This window comes from Oryctolagus cuniculus, chromosome 2, assembly GCF_964237555.1.
Source record: "Oryctolagus cuniculus chromosome 2, mOryCun1.1, whole genome shotgun sequence".
In the NCBI taxonomy this organism is placed as follows: Eukaryota; Metazoa; Chordata; class Mammalia; order Lagomorpha; family Leporidae; genus Oryctolagus; species Oryctolagus cuniculus.
Genome location: NC_091433.1, coordinates 156,375,220 through 156,390,721, shown reverse-complemented (window position 1 = coordinate 156,390,721; position 15,502 = coordinate 156,375,220). Strand labels below are relative to the sequence as shown.

The following is a 15,502-nucleotide window of genomic DNA, read 5'->3' as shown; positions in this document are numbered from 1 at the left end:
TGGGGGCTGAGCCCCTGCAGGCCACTGGGCTGGGAATTAGGATCTCCTCCCTCGGGCCCCATGTGCTGTCAAGGGCCGGCTCAGCCCTGTCAGGGCTGGAGAGCCCTTCTCCTTTCACTGCCACAGAGATGTCGTCTTCCATGAGCCGTCTCACATCCCCAGCTTCAGAACGGCTGTTTCTGGTCACGTGGAGGCGACCCCACTCCTCTGACCCCGAAAGCACTTGCCATCTGCCTCCCACCCTGGGCACCCAGCTGTGATGCCCTGGGGTTTTTATTTCGCTCTCCATCTCGGGGGCCTGCATGGTCCCTGCCTGGGCTGTGAACCTAGTGAGGGCAGAGGGAGAGACAATTGGCAGTCGCTGGTGCCGTCTACAGCACTTCATGTTGTTATTTAATCCCCACAATCCCAAGAGATAGGAATGGCCATTTCCTTTAGCTAATGAGGAAACCGACATGCAAAGAGGAAGTTCCTTAGCCAAGGTCCCAGCCTGATAGGAGGCTGCTCTAGGAGAGTCTGTGTTTGACTCCAGTGCCTGTTAGAGGCTGAGCGTGGCTTCTGGATTCAGTGTCAGGGCTTGCCAGCTCTCCAGCCTTTCCATCCAGGGCCAAAGCCTGCCCTGTAGAATGTAAGAATCAGACCTGTCTCGTAGGTCTGTGAAGGCAATGAAGCATGCTTAGTGAGTGGTGTTGCTAGGTGTACAGCAGCAGCTAAGATCTTCCTGCCACAGTGACACTGCCAAGCCCCTGTAAGGTACCCTCATTCAGGGCCTGGGGTTTGGCCACGTAGTGGGCACTGTATTTCCAGCGAAGTCCACGCAGTGCCCTTGACCCTTCCCTGCCAGGTGCCTGTCCATGCCAGTCACGTCTGTGTTAACACCACATTCACGCAGGCCGTCCACCCCCTCTCTCTCCAGTGTGCTCGGAAAATGAGTCTGAAGCCGAGGCTGACCAGCAGATGGATAACTTGTACCTGAAAGCCTTGGAGGGCTTCATTGCCGTGGTGACCCAGGACGGCGACATGATCTTCCTGTCGGAAAACATCAGCAAGTTCATGGGACTCACGCAGGTGACAGCCTCCTCCATGTATTTCACAATGGGAAGGTGTTTCCGTGGCGGGAGGAGTGGCTAGGAATTTGTGGCAGATGCTGGTCACAATCCCCTCGCACCCGCCCACCAGGACCCTCACTAACTCCAGGCCACAAGCCTCGGCACCACACTGCCCGCTCACTGGTACCGGGTTTGGCGTTGCCCATGGCAGTGGTACCCGGTTGCCGCTGGACAGTGCTCCAGCTGGATCTATAAGCCACCACCGTGAATCATGTCCCTGCCTCGTCTGTCGTCCCTCTGGGTATCTCTGGATCTGTGAGCAGACCTGATGCATCCTCCCTGGCTCCGGATCTGGAGTCTCTTGCTGCGGCATCAGCAGTGACAAAGCCTAACTTTGTTTCCAAAACAGGTGGAGCTGACAGGGCACAGCATCTTTGACTTCACCCACCCCTGTGACCACGAGGAGATCCGAGAGAACCTGACTCTCAAAAGTGGTAAAGTCCTGCGTGTCTCCTTCCTTCTTGCCCCATCTGCAGGGGAACACTGCTTTCCCTTTGCTTGCAAGTGTAGGCAAGACAGCTGATGGCCATTATGACACCCGGGAATCTGACATTGCTGACACTGGAGCTGTAGGTTCACCCTTGCTGTAGGTGTGCAGTCTATGAGATGACACCGCAGGTGCCGAGAGGGTCCCATGCACAGAAACAGCTCCTGCAGGCTGCGTGGAGGCCTGGGGTCTCACTCCAGGGCCTGCCTTTGGGCTAGGATGCCATCTCCAGGAGGGTGCATCAGCTAGGAGCCAGGCATCTCTGCCCAGACCAGTAAACTCACCTATGCTCAGGCAGCTGTCAAAGCTGTTGGTTCCTGTAGAACAAACCACTAAACATGTAAGGTCAAAACCAGCAGTGTCCTCCCATTCAGGTTTCTGTGTGTTCTGAGGACAGATCTTTGGCTCTATGTGATGTCAGCTGGCCTGCAGTCCTCTGGGGGCTGGACCAGACTGGATCGGCAGCCTGTGGCAAGTGGCTGGATCCCGGGATCTGCTCTGGGGCTGGGCCAGCCATGTGGCTCCTTCACTGCGTGGAAGCTCAGAGCCTCTGCCCCTGCACACACTGTCCTCAGGGTGGCCAGACTTCCTGTGCAGCAGCTCGGGCTCCCCAGAGTGGACACTGCCAGGCCTTCCCAAGACTCAGTCCCGACACTGGCATAGCATCACTTCTACCCCATTTGTTAGTTAAAGCAAGTTACAGGGCAACCCTGACTCAGCATGGGAGGGTACCACGAAAGGCAGTGGCATGCTTGGGACCAGCTATAGAGAACAGCTGCTGTGGGGGCCCTGGGCTGAGGCTGCTGCTCTGGGGATGAGGCCTAGGACAAGCAGGTGAGATGGAGAAGGGATTTGAAGGGTCTGGCAGGCTAGCTCCTACCTGGGGGAGGGTCTCACAGCTGCCAGTAGATGAGAGGGTCCGCCCTGAGCAGAAAGCACTTTGCAGTCACAGTGGGGCTCCACAGCTTGTCACTGGGCACATTCAAGTCAAGACACAGCTGGAGATGTTACCGAGAGACTGGCGTGGGGCCCGGTGGTTCCCAGAGTCCCCTTTGGACCTGAGGGTCTGTCACTGGCCACACCTGGACTTCCTCTGTCGGTGACTGTCATCTGTCCCTGCTGTGGCGTGTGTGCCTGCCCAGCCTAGAGAGCACAGAAGGGCTAGCTGTGGATTACCACACTTGCTGCAAAAGCAGACATGTCAGTGGCTCACCACCTCCCGTGTCGCACAGTGAACCTGCAGGCCATGTCTGTACCTGCGAGGTGCAGTATTACAGCAGCCTCACCTTCCACCACCAGAAACAGCCTCCCAACCAGGCCCTCTGCTCCCCCAGCTCAGGGGCCTGGACCCACTTGGCTCCCAGGGCCCCCCAGGCCAGAGAGCAACCCCGTGAGCTGTTTAATATCCTGAAAGTGTATACTGTTCAGAGTGTTTGTTTCTGTGGGCGAGGGGCTGCCAGACTTTCTGGATCACTTCCTCAACAGGTGCTTAAAACATGAGAAAACCAAAGCTCTGATTTCTTGTGTCCAGAAACCTGTTAGCCTGGGGGTCTCGGTCTCAGTGCAGCCGCTGACCACAGACACAGCTCGACTTTGAGGCCTGCACAAAGCACCTCACTTCTCTGGTGGAAACTGACGGTATCGGAGTAGGCGAGGGCTAGGACCCTCCAGCACCCCAGCGCCGTGATTCACAGCCCAGTGAGCTCTGTGTATCTGAGGAGAACTTTAGATCTGTCGGTCCCTCTGTCAGGGCACTCAGGCGCGGTGAGTCAGCAGCTCGTCTCCGAGGGTGCCGGCCTGAAGGTGGACTCGGGACCTGGAGGCAAAGGGTCACTGTGGTTTCCTGCGGGCAGATAAGGCAACAAGGCGGACCGTGGAAGGCTTTGAAGGCCAGGCAGAGGGCCTTGAGCTTTAGCCTGTAGACCGCGGGGAGCTAATGGGAGTATCTGAGCAGGGCTGGGGAGATGTGGGAGTTACATTTAGAAAGAATACGCTGATGTCAGAATCGGGAGAAGCTGGAGGTTAACAAGTTAGGAGACCATACCAGTACCCCAAGCCAGCAGCCACAGACAACTCCCTAACCCCTGGGCTGTTCCCGGTGATAGGACTCGGCCCCAAGATAGGAGGTACAGAGCACCATATGCAGGCACTACCTGTGAATATTAGAGTGGAGAGAAACCTAAGTAAGGAGGGGAGACATGATTTTACCATTTTCTCTCTTTACAAAGAGGTTTTCTCTCTTTGCAAAACAAAATGTTAACCTTTCAGGCTGTTACTTAGTGGGCTCCCTTAAAGGTGTGTAAGTGTGTTTCTAGGGGGCCGCAGTGCTTTTGACGCACAACTCTGTGGGAATTTGTCAATCAAACAGTCAAGGCCTTCTGGAAGTGTAGGTGGGGAAGCTGATGGCTTTGCCTGGAGGGAGGAATGTGACTGAAGCAAGAGTCTGGATTGTTCTGTGATGCTTGGCGGGGGCCAGGGATGATGGTATAGGCAGGACTTGGACATGAACGAGAGACTCGGCTGGCACTGCACTCACTGCGCTCACTGTGGTCTCACAGTTACTGTCCCTTGCAGTAGTTCTTGCAGCAGAACCCAGCCTGCCCCGGGAGAGATTTGCTGAGATTGCCGCTAATAGGGAATCGCTTCCTTGCTGCTGCCAAGTGGCCACTGACCATGACCTCGGTGCAGTGGGAACTCAAACGGCAGAGCAGCTCCCACCTCTCAGGAGTGCATGCGCCCTCCAGCTGAGAAGACAGGCTGGAGATGAGAAACCAGTGGTCCATAGGCCAAGGTGGCCCTCAGTGTTCCCGGCAGGCTGCAGGTGCTCAGAGCAGAAGTGTGGGGAATACAAGCAGAAAGTTGCCCAGAAAGCTGTAGCAGGGCCACTGTTGTGAATGTGAGTGTAGAACTAAGGCCACCTGGCTCCCTTCCCCATCCAGGCTCTGGTTTTGGGAAGAAAAGCAAAGACATGTCCACAGAGCGGGATTTCTTCATGAGGATGAAGTGCACGGTCACCAACAGGGGACGGACTGTCAACCTCAAGTCAGCCACCTGGAAGGTAGGACGGCGTCAGGCCAGGGAGGGGCCTAGAGCACCGTCTCAGCCCCAGTGCCCTTGGCCGCATGACTGACCCTCCGTTGCTGGTCCTCAGGTCTTGCACTGCACTGGCCAGGTGAAAGTCTACAACAACTGCCCTCCCCACAGCAGTCTCTGTGGCTACAAGGAGCCCCTGCTCTCCTGCCTCATCATCATGTGTGAACCAATCCAGCACCCGTCCCACATGGACATTCCCCTGGACAGCAAGACTTTCCTGAGCCGCCATAGCATGGACATGAAGTTCACCTACTGCGATGACAGGTGGGGTCCGGGTGTGTGCGGTGGGCAGGGACGGGGCGCCCTGCATGCGTGTGTGTGCTCGTGCCTGTGTTGAAGGGATGAGCCTGGGGCACAGATGTCATGGGGCCTGGGTCACTCTTTCATCGGAGCCCCCCAGGGGTCCCCAGCCCCATACTTGGTTGAAGTCTTCCACTGACACAGCTGCAGGGCCTGTGTGCAGTGCTGTTCTGGGGGTGGCTCTCCTGTCATCCTTGTCATGTGTGCAGATCTCTCCATGTGTGTATCAGGCTCCTAAGGCCATTTTCAGAGCCCTCTACTGCCCCAGGAGACAAAGGTCGGAGAGATTCCCACTTCTGATTCGGGGGCAGCAGGGGGCACTGGGTTCTGGCCAGGAGGCTTCCTGGCTTTCCTTATTCTCGTCCATGGCCGGCCGAGCTTTTCTCCCAGCCTGTGCGGCTCCTGTGTGCATCCCCATGCTGGCCCTTGTCCAGTCTAGTTTTGAAGGCTCTTGGATGATGGGAGCTAAGCCAAACTCTTACCCCTAATGCCAGACCCAACTGGAATTTCTTGAAGCCGCATAACAGTGGCAAGAGCATGGTCTCCGGGGCCGGTGGCCTAGGTTCAAACCCAGCGTTAAATGTTCCGTGTGGGCTCTGACCCGCATTTGTGCTTTGTTACAGTCGTTGGGAGAGGTCGTAGAGCTGTATGGATAAGGCCGGCTGAGGGCTGGCACAGGTTGGGAAAGAGGCCAAGGCTGTCACAGGAAGGGGTATTCCAACTGCACTGCAGCTCCTACCTCCTATCCCGCCCCTGCACTGAGCTGCCTCTGGGGTGGGAGGCAAGGGGGCACAGAGAGGAAGGGGAGGAGACTGATCAGGAGGTAGGCAGAGGAAGTGCTGAGCAGCAACCTGTTCGGGGGGGAGAAGGGGGAAGCCAGGAGAACAGACCGGGCCTGGGTAGACTGGGCATGCATGGGGTTAGATGCCACCAGCTTGCTGCCGAGTGCACCCCCCAGCCCTTCAGGGCTGAGAGCTGCAGGCTGAGCTCAGCTTTGCACAGCATCTGGAGTCACAGTTCCTGGGCAATTCTCTCTCACCCCGGACTCTTGCCACTGCTCGGTCATCTTCTAGGACTCAGACCTGAGAGTGCAGGGCCCCCATCTTGACCGTGGAGATGGGATACTGGCTGCGCCGGCACTTTGGGAAATGCAAACCCCGCATCACCCGTGAGCTTCTTGCTTTTGCTTCATCTTAGCCTCCCATCCTGGAGCTCCCCGCAAAGCCCAGTCCCCCACTAAACCCAGGGCCACGATCGCTTCTGGAGGCTTTCGGGGGGCTGGGCCTGGGAGAGGTAGGAGAGCCCACTAGCAAGGACCCACCTTGTCCGCCCACCCTGGCAGGGGACTCCTTGCAGCTCCCACAGGCTCATCTCCCTTTCCTCACCAGCGGACATCCCCTGGGCACCTGGTTCTTCGTGGGGTGCCGAGTGTCTTGCTGGTGACCTCTCCTCCCTTCTCCCAGGCCCCAGCCACTAAAATACCCTCAGCAGTGATCTTGGGTTTAGCAGGGATTCTTGGGGGAGGTCAAGGCAGGAGGTAAGAGAGAAGCAATGGCAAGAAGCCTCCTGGGAGTCTCCGTGTTTGTACCTTTCAACGTGCTTTCCGGGAGAGGCTCTGACTCCAGCCTGACCTGCTGCTGGCCGGCGGCATGAGCTACCACGTGTGGCACCATTCCAGAACTTTGCCCAGAGTAGCCACGAGTCATTCCCTCCTCCCAGTTCTGACCACAACAGGGCCAGGCCTCAAGGCTGGTGGAGGTAGCGGGTGGTTCTCTGCTCTGAGGTCAGAGGGAGGAAAAGGGCCCCCTCGTGCTGAACACCATGGTGGTGGTGGTAATGAGAGAGAAAGCACACTTCGGGGCAGGCACCAGAGGAAGCCGGTTATGCTTAAAGTTATCCGATGAATGTCCTAGGCAAAAATATGCTTTTGTTCTATGCACCCTCTCAGTAGCCTTCTGAGGGAACCAGGGAAACTCCAGTGTGCAGCTGGCGTAGCACCAGCTCGGGGGTGAGGGGGTGCTCAGGCGACCGTAGCCACACAGCCTGGTCACAGCCTCGGTGCGGTGGGTGCGGGAAGCTGGACAGAGCACCAGGAGCCAAGCACAGTCGAGTGCAACTCCACAGGCCCTGGAAAGCCCCGCCATCCTGGAAAATAGCTGTCACCCTGGATAACAGATGGCGGGGGTGGGGTGCAGAAAACCCAGAGAATTCTGGGTTTCAGTGACTATGTCTTGATAAATGGAGGAGAAGCATCCCCCGGAAAGGGTGACACCGGGTTTTCAGTCCTTCACTATCTTGCACTGAGTGAGTTTCAGGTGATTTTCTGAAAGCACTCAGATTTGGATAAAAGAAGAGGTGGGAAAACACAGAACTGGGGAACCTAAAAATGGCTGGAGAGGAAATGTACACAGAAATGGGAGAGACACCAGGCTCGGTTCTTGGCTGGGTTCAGGACTGGTAAGGAGGTGTAGGTAGGAGCTTAGAGGAACCTGTGACGCAGGGCTCTGTGACCCAGCGCTGGCACAGACGGCTTCTCTGCAGGGCACTTTGTACTCACAGCAGAGTCTTTGAAGAAACCTCATGCCATGGCCCCAGCCCTGACTCCGGGGCTGCTGGGGAGATGTAGTAGAGGCATTCAAAGACAGAGAATGCTGTGCCACACACAGGTCGTGTTGAACCGATTAGCAGATTAGTTGACAAGGGCACAGACATGGCTTAGACAGTTTATGAAGTGACTATTTTAAGTTCTTAATCCCTCGATGTTGTTTTTCAATTGCTATGATGAAGATTCAGATGGTTTTGGTTTTGGTGGCTTGTATTGGTTTCCTTCTCTATATTGACATGGGGAGCGTGTGTGTGTGTGTGTGTGTATGTGTGTGTGTGTCTGTGTCTGCACACAAGCATTTACACACACACACATTCTCTTCATACCCTTCTAAGATAACTGCTTTAAAAACCAACAGCTACGTGTGATAGCTCATGGGAGCCAGGGTTCTCCATGTTAATCAAGAATTCTCTGGGTTTAATGAATCCTGCCATACATCATGGGCTGTGGTTTCCCACAAAGGGGGCAGTTTTCCCATAAAGGACATGGAAATTAATCTGGGGAAGGCAATTAGAATCCACAGAATCAGTTCTGAGGCTGCTGGATACATCCCTCAGGTACACTGAGGCCGCAGACATTACCCGGCAAACCAAAAAGAGGTTCCGGTGGAAAAGCGAGATGGGGGGAAAGAAAGCAGAGAGAGGCAGGAACTCGGCTTCTGAGTCACAGATTCACAACATCTGCTGAACCCACAACAACATATTCGGAAGCACAGGAAATTGAGTGAAGGAGTACAGGAGATTCAAAATGCATCTGTCCTCCCTTTACTAAAAGGCAGAGGACCACGTTAAATCCTGTATTCATGATGCTCACATCATGTGGTAAATATCTTTAGAAGTCTGTAATGAGGTCTGTATCTGTCTCATTTATATATACAGGGTGACTGTTCCCTATCCAAAATGCTTGGGACCAGAAGTGTTTCAGATTTAAGTTCTTAACCTTTGGAATATTGGCATAGATGATACCAGTTAAGCATCCCTAATCAGAAAATACGAATTCTGAAATACTCCAAAATCCAAGACTTCTTCAGTGTCACATTGGCACGTTCCATATGTATATGTATACGTATATATGTATATGTGTATATATATATATGATCAATGGCTCTGAAAGGGAACACAGTTGAATGAAAAGGTTAAAAAAAAAGAGTCCTCTGTATCGCTGTTATTGATGTGCCATCTTCATCGATGACTCAAGCCAAAAGTGTTACTGGTATCTTGGCATACAGAGAGTAACCAGGCAATCAACTGTAATCATTGAGCATCTAACCCAGTGCCAGAGACTGTCATATCAAAGAAGAAAAGATGATTCCTGATCTCTAGGAGTTTAAAGTTTGTGACACAAGCAACTTAATTAAACTACAGTGAATAATACAACACAGAACATTCCCAAGTAGTTTAACTTCAAAGTGGGGTGGCTCTTAAATTCATGTAGAGGTGCCATCTGCTGGCAACTGAGAAAACCTGGAGCAGGACTCGGTCAAGGTTGTAACTCTCGGGGAATCCCACTGTGAACTTTGTTAGTTTCACAAGTCTTCCTGTATCTTAAAAGTAATAAAAATTACGTGGCCAGGAGCAGGATCACTGGAGGTGGGAAAGGTATCACAATTACAGTGGGAGTTTCTAAAAACAAACAGGTGCATGTAATCTTTACAATTAAGGAATTCCGAGGCAGTCCTGTTTCCTGACATCAGGAATCACAGTGTAACAGGGTGCCTGCATTTCAGATTCTATGGATAAAACTCATGATGAATTCCTTTTGTACAAAGAAGTTGGGAGAGCAAAGATAGCAAAAATGAGGGAAACATTGAGGATCATAAAGAGAACGCCAATAAAGAAAATCATGGAGAGCCCCCTGGATTGCGAAACACAATCACACACACACACACACACACACACACAGCTGGAAGGCGTTTTGCAAATTGGTAGCAAGAGATTGTGTAGTTTCAGTGCATACTGAGATAGATTTAATAGATTCTCTTTATTCTTTTTAGGGATGGATGCCATCTTAAATTCAAGGCGATCTTTCAGATTAATATATTAGATATATTTAATTTCCTATATAGTCAGAATATTCTATTCTTGCAGACGTATATGTGTGCCTTTCTCTTCACATCTTAACTGAGTAGGGTGCTTTTCTTTAGATCCCCGAGTTAGGAAGAACTTTAGGTACCCTCCTTGTCCTTGGCTGCAGTGTCTGAATTCAGCACTCCCTGAGTTTGAGTCCATAAGACTTAGTGCTAACCTGTTGTCCTGCCTAATGTAGAATGCTGAAGAACTCCGGGAGGAAGGAGGTTTACAGATTCTCTTTGGAGTTTGTTCCAAGCTTCAATAGGCCTCACCATTCCAACATTATTCCCTCTACATGATCTGCTTCTCTCTTGCAAAAATTCAAGACAAGTTCCCTCTTTCTGCTTGGAGGCGTCAGGGTGATAAAAGGCAGCCATGGCTTATGGTGGCGCTTGGTGCAGGCTCTGCTCAACATCCAGCCAGGGACACTTTGCTAGGTATAAAATCAGCCCATGGGTGCCCTGTAACATGCCACACGTCAGGATGTGAAATCGGCTTCCCATTGACTGCACAGCTGCGTGTGGGGGTTTCATATAGCTGTAATTCTTAGCTGTAATACTCAGAATTGAGGAAGACACCAGGCTTAACTGGATAAAAATAGATGATGGAGAGTCAAAAAGTTTGTGGAAAAGTGGAATTAAAAGATAATTTTAGTGCAAAAACTTTGGAAACCCATGCACAGTTTTATTTTTTAAACAGTATGCATTTTCCATCAACTTCTCATGTGCATGGATTTCAGAATTTTTTTTTTTTTGGCACCAAAATGCACTTACCACCTTTTAACTCCATTTCCATGAATGTTTTGAAGTGCCCTCATATTAAAATTAGCAGAAGACACTGAAGTCTGAGTTGGTGAAACATCTGTATATGATAAGGGCGTGCAGCACTATTGCTTACAAGCTTTGTCACATGGAAGCAAAATGAGGTGACGTGAGTGCTGTCTGGGAGAGGCTGTTCCCAGGAGGGTGGCAGGAAGAGCAGCCTCCCATATAAGTTTTAGTAGCAAATGCACTCTTTGGAAAACAAATAGGTGTTTCCAAAGCCCTTAACACTTTTATCCTCTTAAATCATTTAAATACTCCCCAGCCGTCTTGGTTACGCGATTAGTTCACTTAGCAAATCCTTTATTTGTGTGAGGTACAGAAGTGGCCACTGCAGCCAGACCTTGCTCACCGAGGCAGGAAGCCTGGCTGCTGTGCCCCTGGGCTGAGGCTGCAGCTGGGTTTCCTGTGCCTCTGCAGGGGCCAGCACTGATCAGTGGCCACGGAGCAAGCGTCCTCCTCGCTCTCGGCCTCGGCCATCCGCTGTGAACGGAGCTCCTGCACGTTTGTAAGGGGGAAGGGCAGTTGAGGAGCCAGGAACAACTCATTTTGCATTTTTCTAAGACTGATTTATTTGAAAGGCAGAGTTACGGAAAATGAGGGAGGGAACTCCATCTGAGTCTCCCACGTGGGTGCATGAGGCCAAGCACTGGGGCCATCCTCTGCTGCTTTCCCAGGTGCATTAGCAGGGAGCTGGACGGGAAGTGGAGCAGCCGGGACTGGAACCGCTGTCCTTATTGGATGCAGGCAGTGCAGGCAGGCCTCTCACTTTGCATTTTGAAGGCCCATCTCACTCCGAGGTCCAGAGCTAAGGGCAGTGCGCACCTTTGCATGGGCTCACACCAACCCCTGGCGCTGTGCGTGTGAGCTTGCTTTGTTCCTTGGCTTCTGCGTAGCTGCCTCTCTCTGTGTCTCTGTTCTCCATTCTTGGTCTGCTGCCTCTTCCACGTTGCTGTTACAGAGTAGCCTCTGTCTTGGCTTTTTAAAGTCTGGTAAATTAGGTCCTTTTACATTTCTCTCTCCTTTTCCAACAGGACAGCCCGAGTTGACTTTTAAATGTATGGGTGACCCCCTCACACTGATTTTTTCCTAGTTCTGGGACGGAGGGAGTTGGGGCCTTAATTAGAAAGAAAAAGCAAGTTGGCCTGCCCCGGCTGGAGAGAGAGCAGCTGAGTCCATCTTCATAGCCTGGCTCCGGGGGCTGGTCCTGGCTGGGCATAAACAAGTGCTGGTTCGTTGACCTCCCCACTGGCGTCTCCAGGCCTGCCCAGGGGGCGAATGACCAGGAGCCTTCAGATGGGACCTCCTGGCTTTGTGAAGTTTGACAGCGCGGACGTTCTGCAATTGTGCCGGGCGTATGTGTGTTTCCCAGTTGTTCCAGTGGTCTGTTTAAAGGCATGAAGAACCAGACATTAAATATTTGTTTTAGTTGACAAGATAAATGCAGGCTGCGACTGGGATGAGATCTGGCAGTTCTGAAGTTGGAGGTTTGTTTGTTACTTCCAAGACAAGCCCATTGTGTGCCTTTGAATGGATGATACATTAATTAGATAAAAAGCATTTTATTATGAGGCTGATTATAATATTTACATTGGACATTTTCATTTAGAGATTCTAATCGGCAAAGGAAATTTAACGTCTAGACCTGCCCAGGAAGAGAAGCAGTTTACCTGGCAAGCCAGGGTACCTGTCACTGCCAGCCATCGCCAGCAGGGCTGGTGGGGATCAGGTCACGTTCTGATCAGAGCTGATCCCCAGGCTAAGGCATTTCTCTTTTCTTTTTCTTAATTATTATTTATTTATTTGAAAGGCAGAGTAAGAGAGGGGGAGACCGAGAGGACTTCTATCTGCTGGTTCACTCCCCAAATAGCCACCATGGCCCAGACAGGGCCAGGCCGGAGCCAGGAGCTTCATCCTGGTCTCCCACCTGCATAGCAGGGGCTCAAGCACTTGGGCCATCTCCCACCACTTTCCCAGGTGCCTTAGCAGGAGTGCTAGGGAGGGAGAAGCAGGGATTCAAACTAACACTCCGATGCGGGATGCGGGCATCGCAAGCAGCCCCCAGGCTAACGCGCTGGACCCAGCAGGAAAGCTGGGGTATGGCCAGCACATCCGTCTCCTTGTTCTTGTCCCCTCTCTCCCTCACCTAGCATGCCACTGGGGGCTGGCCCCAGGGTCAGGATGCAGGGAACGTGTCCATTGTGAGTTCAGACCCCTCTGCACAGAGCCCAGTGAGGGGACAAATCCTGTGGCCATGAGGCTGGCGGCTGAATCGCGGGGAAATCTCCCCTGGGCTGAATCAGCTGATGCCTAAGCCTCTCAGCCCTGTTGAGCTGCCCCTTGTTTGACGAAGGCTTTGACCTGAGGCTCTCGCCCAGGCCGAGGACCCGCCTCCTTTGCCTACCTCCCAGCCACACTCCCTACCAGAGCAGAGGGCAGACTGGTCACACCTCAAGACGGCTCCCGCCGAGGCTTGCGTGCGCCCCAGACATTGCTCTGTTTCCCAGAGAGAGGCCCTTGGGGCCAGGTTCCTCCACAGAGCAGGAATGGGCAAGGCTGATCTGCTGCTTGGGTATTTAAGCCCCCATTGGAGGCAGTGGTCCCCGAGCACAGGGCCTGAGGACCTAGGATTCCTCGGTGACATTCCGCGTGCCTGCAAGGACTTCACGGGGAGACGTGGGTGAGGGCTCCGGGAGAAGTGCTTGGAGAAGAGGCTAGAAGAGTCCTAAGGCCCTGCTGCCCAGAATGCGTGTGCCCGCTGTGGGCACAGGGGGCGTGGGGCTGGCTGCAGAGGGGTCAGTGGTCAGTGGTGTGGCAGAGGAAGGCTGTGCTCTGCAGGGGAGGTGGCAGGCAGAGTGCCCTCTTGATGTGGCTGGCACGAGGGAAAACTGACACTTCAGTAGGGGGAGGCAGGGTGGAAGTGTCGGGGGCCGTGTAGCCTGACACACGTACGCAAGGAGCCCACTTAGTGGGGCAGGAAGATGGGCAGCCCCACTCTGCTTTCTGCCTCTGCCTTCCTCTCCTCGCTGTTGCTCCCCGGATGCCACGTACTCGGGGCCGATGAGCGCCTGACGCCCCTGCTCACGGTGACGGGCCCATGATGCAAGGCAGTGAACCACGATACTCGGCCGTGATGGGGGATGGCAGCCACATCGGATGGTTCTTGAGCAGGGCGCCGTGTGTTTCAATGATGCCAGCACATGGCAGAGGTCCCCAGGGGGTTAAGCAGCTCCTAGTGCTCCCCACGTTTGCGTCGGAATGAAGGAAGGCACGCTGGGGACAGCCAGGCTCTGTCGTTTGACAACTGCAGATCAGAGTGTCACGTTTCCGTGACAGTGAACTTACAGTGCTGCTTCTCTCACCTCCTGCCCTTGTTTCTTTCTTCGAAGTGGGGTGGCCGGGAGGCAGGCAGGTAGGAGCAGCCACGGGAGACACACCTGGTGTTCTTGAGGTACTGGCAGCCCCTGGGTGGGAGAAGCGTCCAGGGGAGTGAAGATTTAAGGCCAGGCCAGGCCACCCCTGCCCGGCTCCTGCTCCCACAGCTCCGACGCTGCGTCCCCACTTGGGCCCTCATCCCCCACCCTCTGCTAGCGTGAGCTTGGTCTCGTCAGGAAGAGGCCCGGTCATCATTCCTGCCGTGTCCCTGGACACTCGTGCAGACATGAGGCACCTGTCTGCCCTCCCTCGATCCCCAAGCCCACATCCGCAGAACTTGGGCTTCGGGAGTGGGTGAGCGGCGGCTCGTGGAGAGCCAGTGTTTGTGTGTAGCGGGCGTGGTGTGGAGGAGGAGGCCACAGAACCGGTGCTTCTCCTTCCTCCCAGTCCTGACTTGAGGAAGGGCGGGAACAGAGGGGTCCAGTGGGCCCACAGTTGCAGATGCGCACAGTGTTTTTCTGCTTGGATCCATGGCATGGCCAGGAAGTCTGGACTGCGTTCCTCTGAATGTGTGCGTTGGGTGGGTCCTCCAGGTTCACCCCCTCGACCCCCTGCCCGTGGGCTCTGCTGAGGTCTTTCTTCCCTTCATGCTGCTCTGGTTTTGTTTTCAGAATCACAGAACTGATTGGCTATCACCCCGAGGAGCTGCTGGGGCGCTCGGCCTACGAGTTCTACCACGCCCTGGACTCTGAGAGCATGACCAAAAGCCACCAGAACCGTGAGTTCCAGGCGTGCCCTGTGCAGCTTCCTGTGGCATCTGGCCTTTGCAGGGTGTCATTGGTGACGTGGAAGGCTGGGTCATCCCTTGAGGTGTGCAGGCCCCCGAGATTGGGTAGAGAACCAAGGCTGCCCGTGGGACACCTTCATGCAAACAGCAAACGAACCCCTCCTCCAGGGAGACACGACCCCAAGGCACGCTGCGCGGAGAGTGGAGGGGGAGCTGAATCCCACACCCCGTGCTCCGCCTCCACTGTGCACCCTGTGCACCTGGCAGTCTGCACAGCAGCTGCACACTGCCCTGTGGGGAGAAACACAGCACCGCACAGAGCCAGCCCAGGCCTGTGCTGCTGGTGCAGGTCCACCTGCCCGTGAGGAGGTGGGCTAGGGCAGTTCAGGAACAGGCACTTGTGTGAGGCCAGAGAGGGTGGGGTGAACCAAAGGGAAGGTAGCACAGGTGTCCAGCAGCTGTGGGTCTCCAAGAGAACTGCAGAAATTACTCCCTGGGCCTCATACCCAGTGTTGGCGTCGGGGGCGGACTTGGCTCTGTAGCAGGAAAGAAACCTGCGTTACGAAAGGCCTCCATGGCAGAGCTGTCCGGGAGACAGGCCACCCCCTAAGCTGGCTGCCAGCAGTGTTAGCTCTCTTAAGGGGAGAGTCCTTCTCTGATTGATTCCTCTGCTTCTCCTGGGTTTTACCAGATAGTACAGTAGGGCCTGTTAATTATATATCTAAGCTGTTCCACTCTGGCAAGACCTAACCTAGACTGAGCCGCATTCAGAGGCTCATGAATGGCGGGAGGGAGGTGCAGGGGCGTCCGTATGCCCATGAACGTGACCCAGCCCTAGCCTGCCCCAGTTCGGGGG

At 54.0% G+C, this 15,502-nt stretch overlaps 1 protein-coding gene across 1 annotated transcript in view; it reads left to right on the top strand.

Annotated features, from left to right (window-relative positions):
- EPAS1 (endothelial PAS domain protein 1) overlaps positions 1–15,502 on the top strand; it is an 80,657-nt gene that overhangs the window by 52,645 nt on the left and 12,510 nt on the right. The window contains exons 3-7 of the mRNA XM_008254453.4: positions 917–1,068; positions 1,459–1,543; positions 4,536–4,654; positions 4,748–4,953; positions 14,531–14,637. Of these exons, the coding sequence (XP_008252675.1) occupies positions 917–1,068; positions 1,459–1,543; positions 4,536–4,654; positions 4,748–4,953; positions 14,531–14,637 (669 nt within the window). The remainder of the gene's footprint in view (positions 1–916; positions 1,069–1,458; positions 1,544–4,535; positions 4,655–4,747; positions 4,954–14,530; positions 14,638–15,502) is intronic.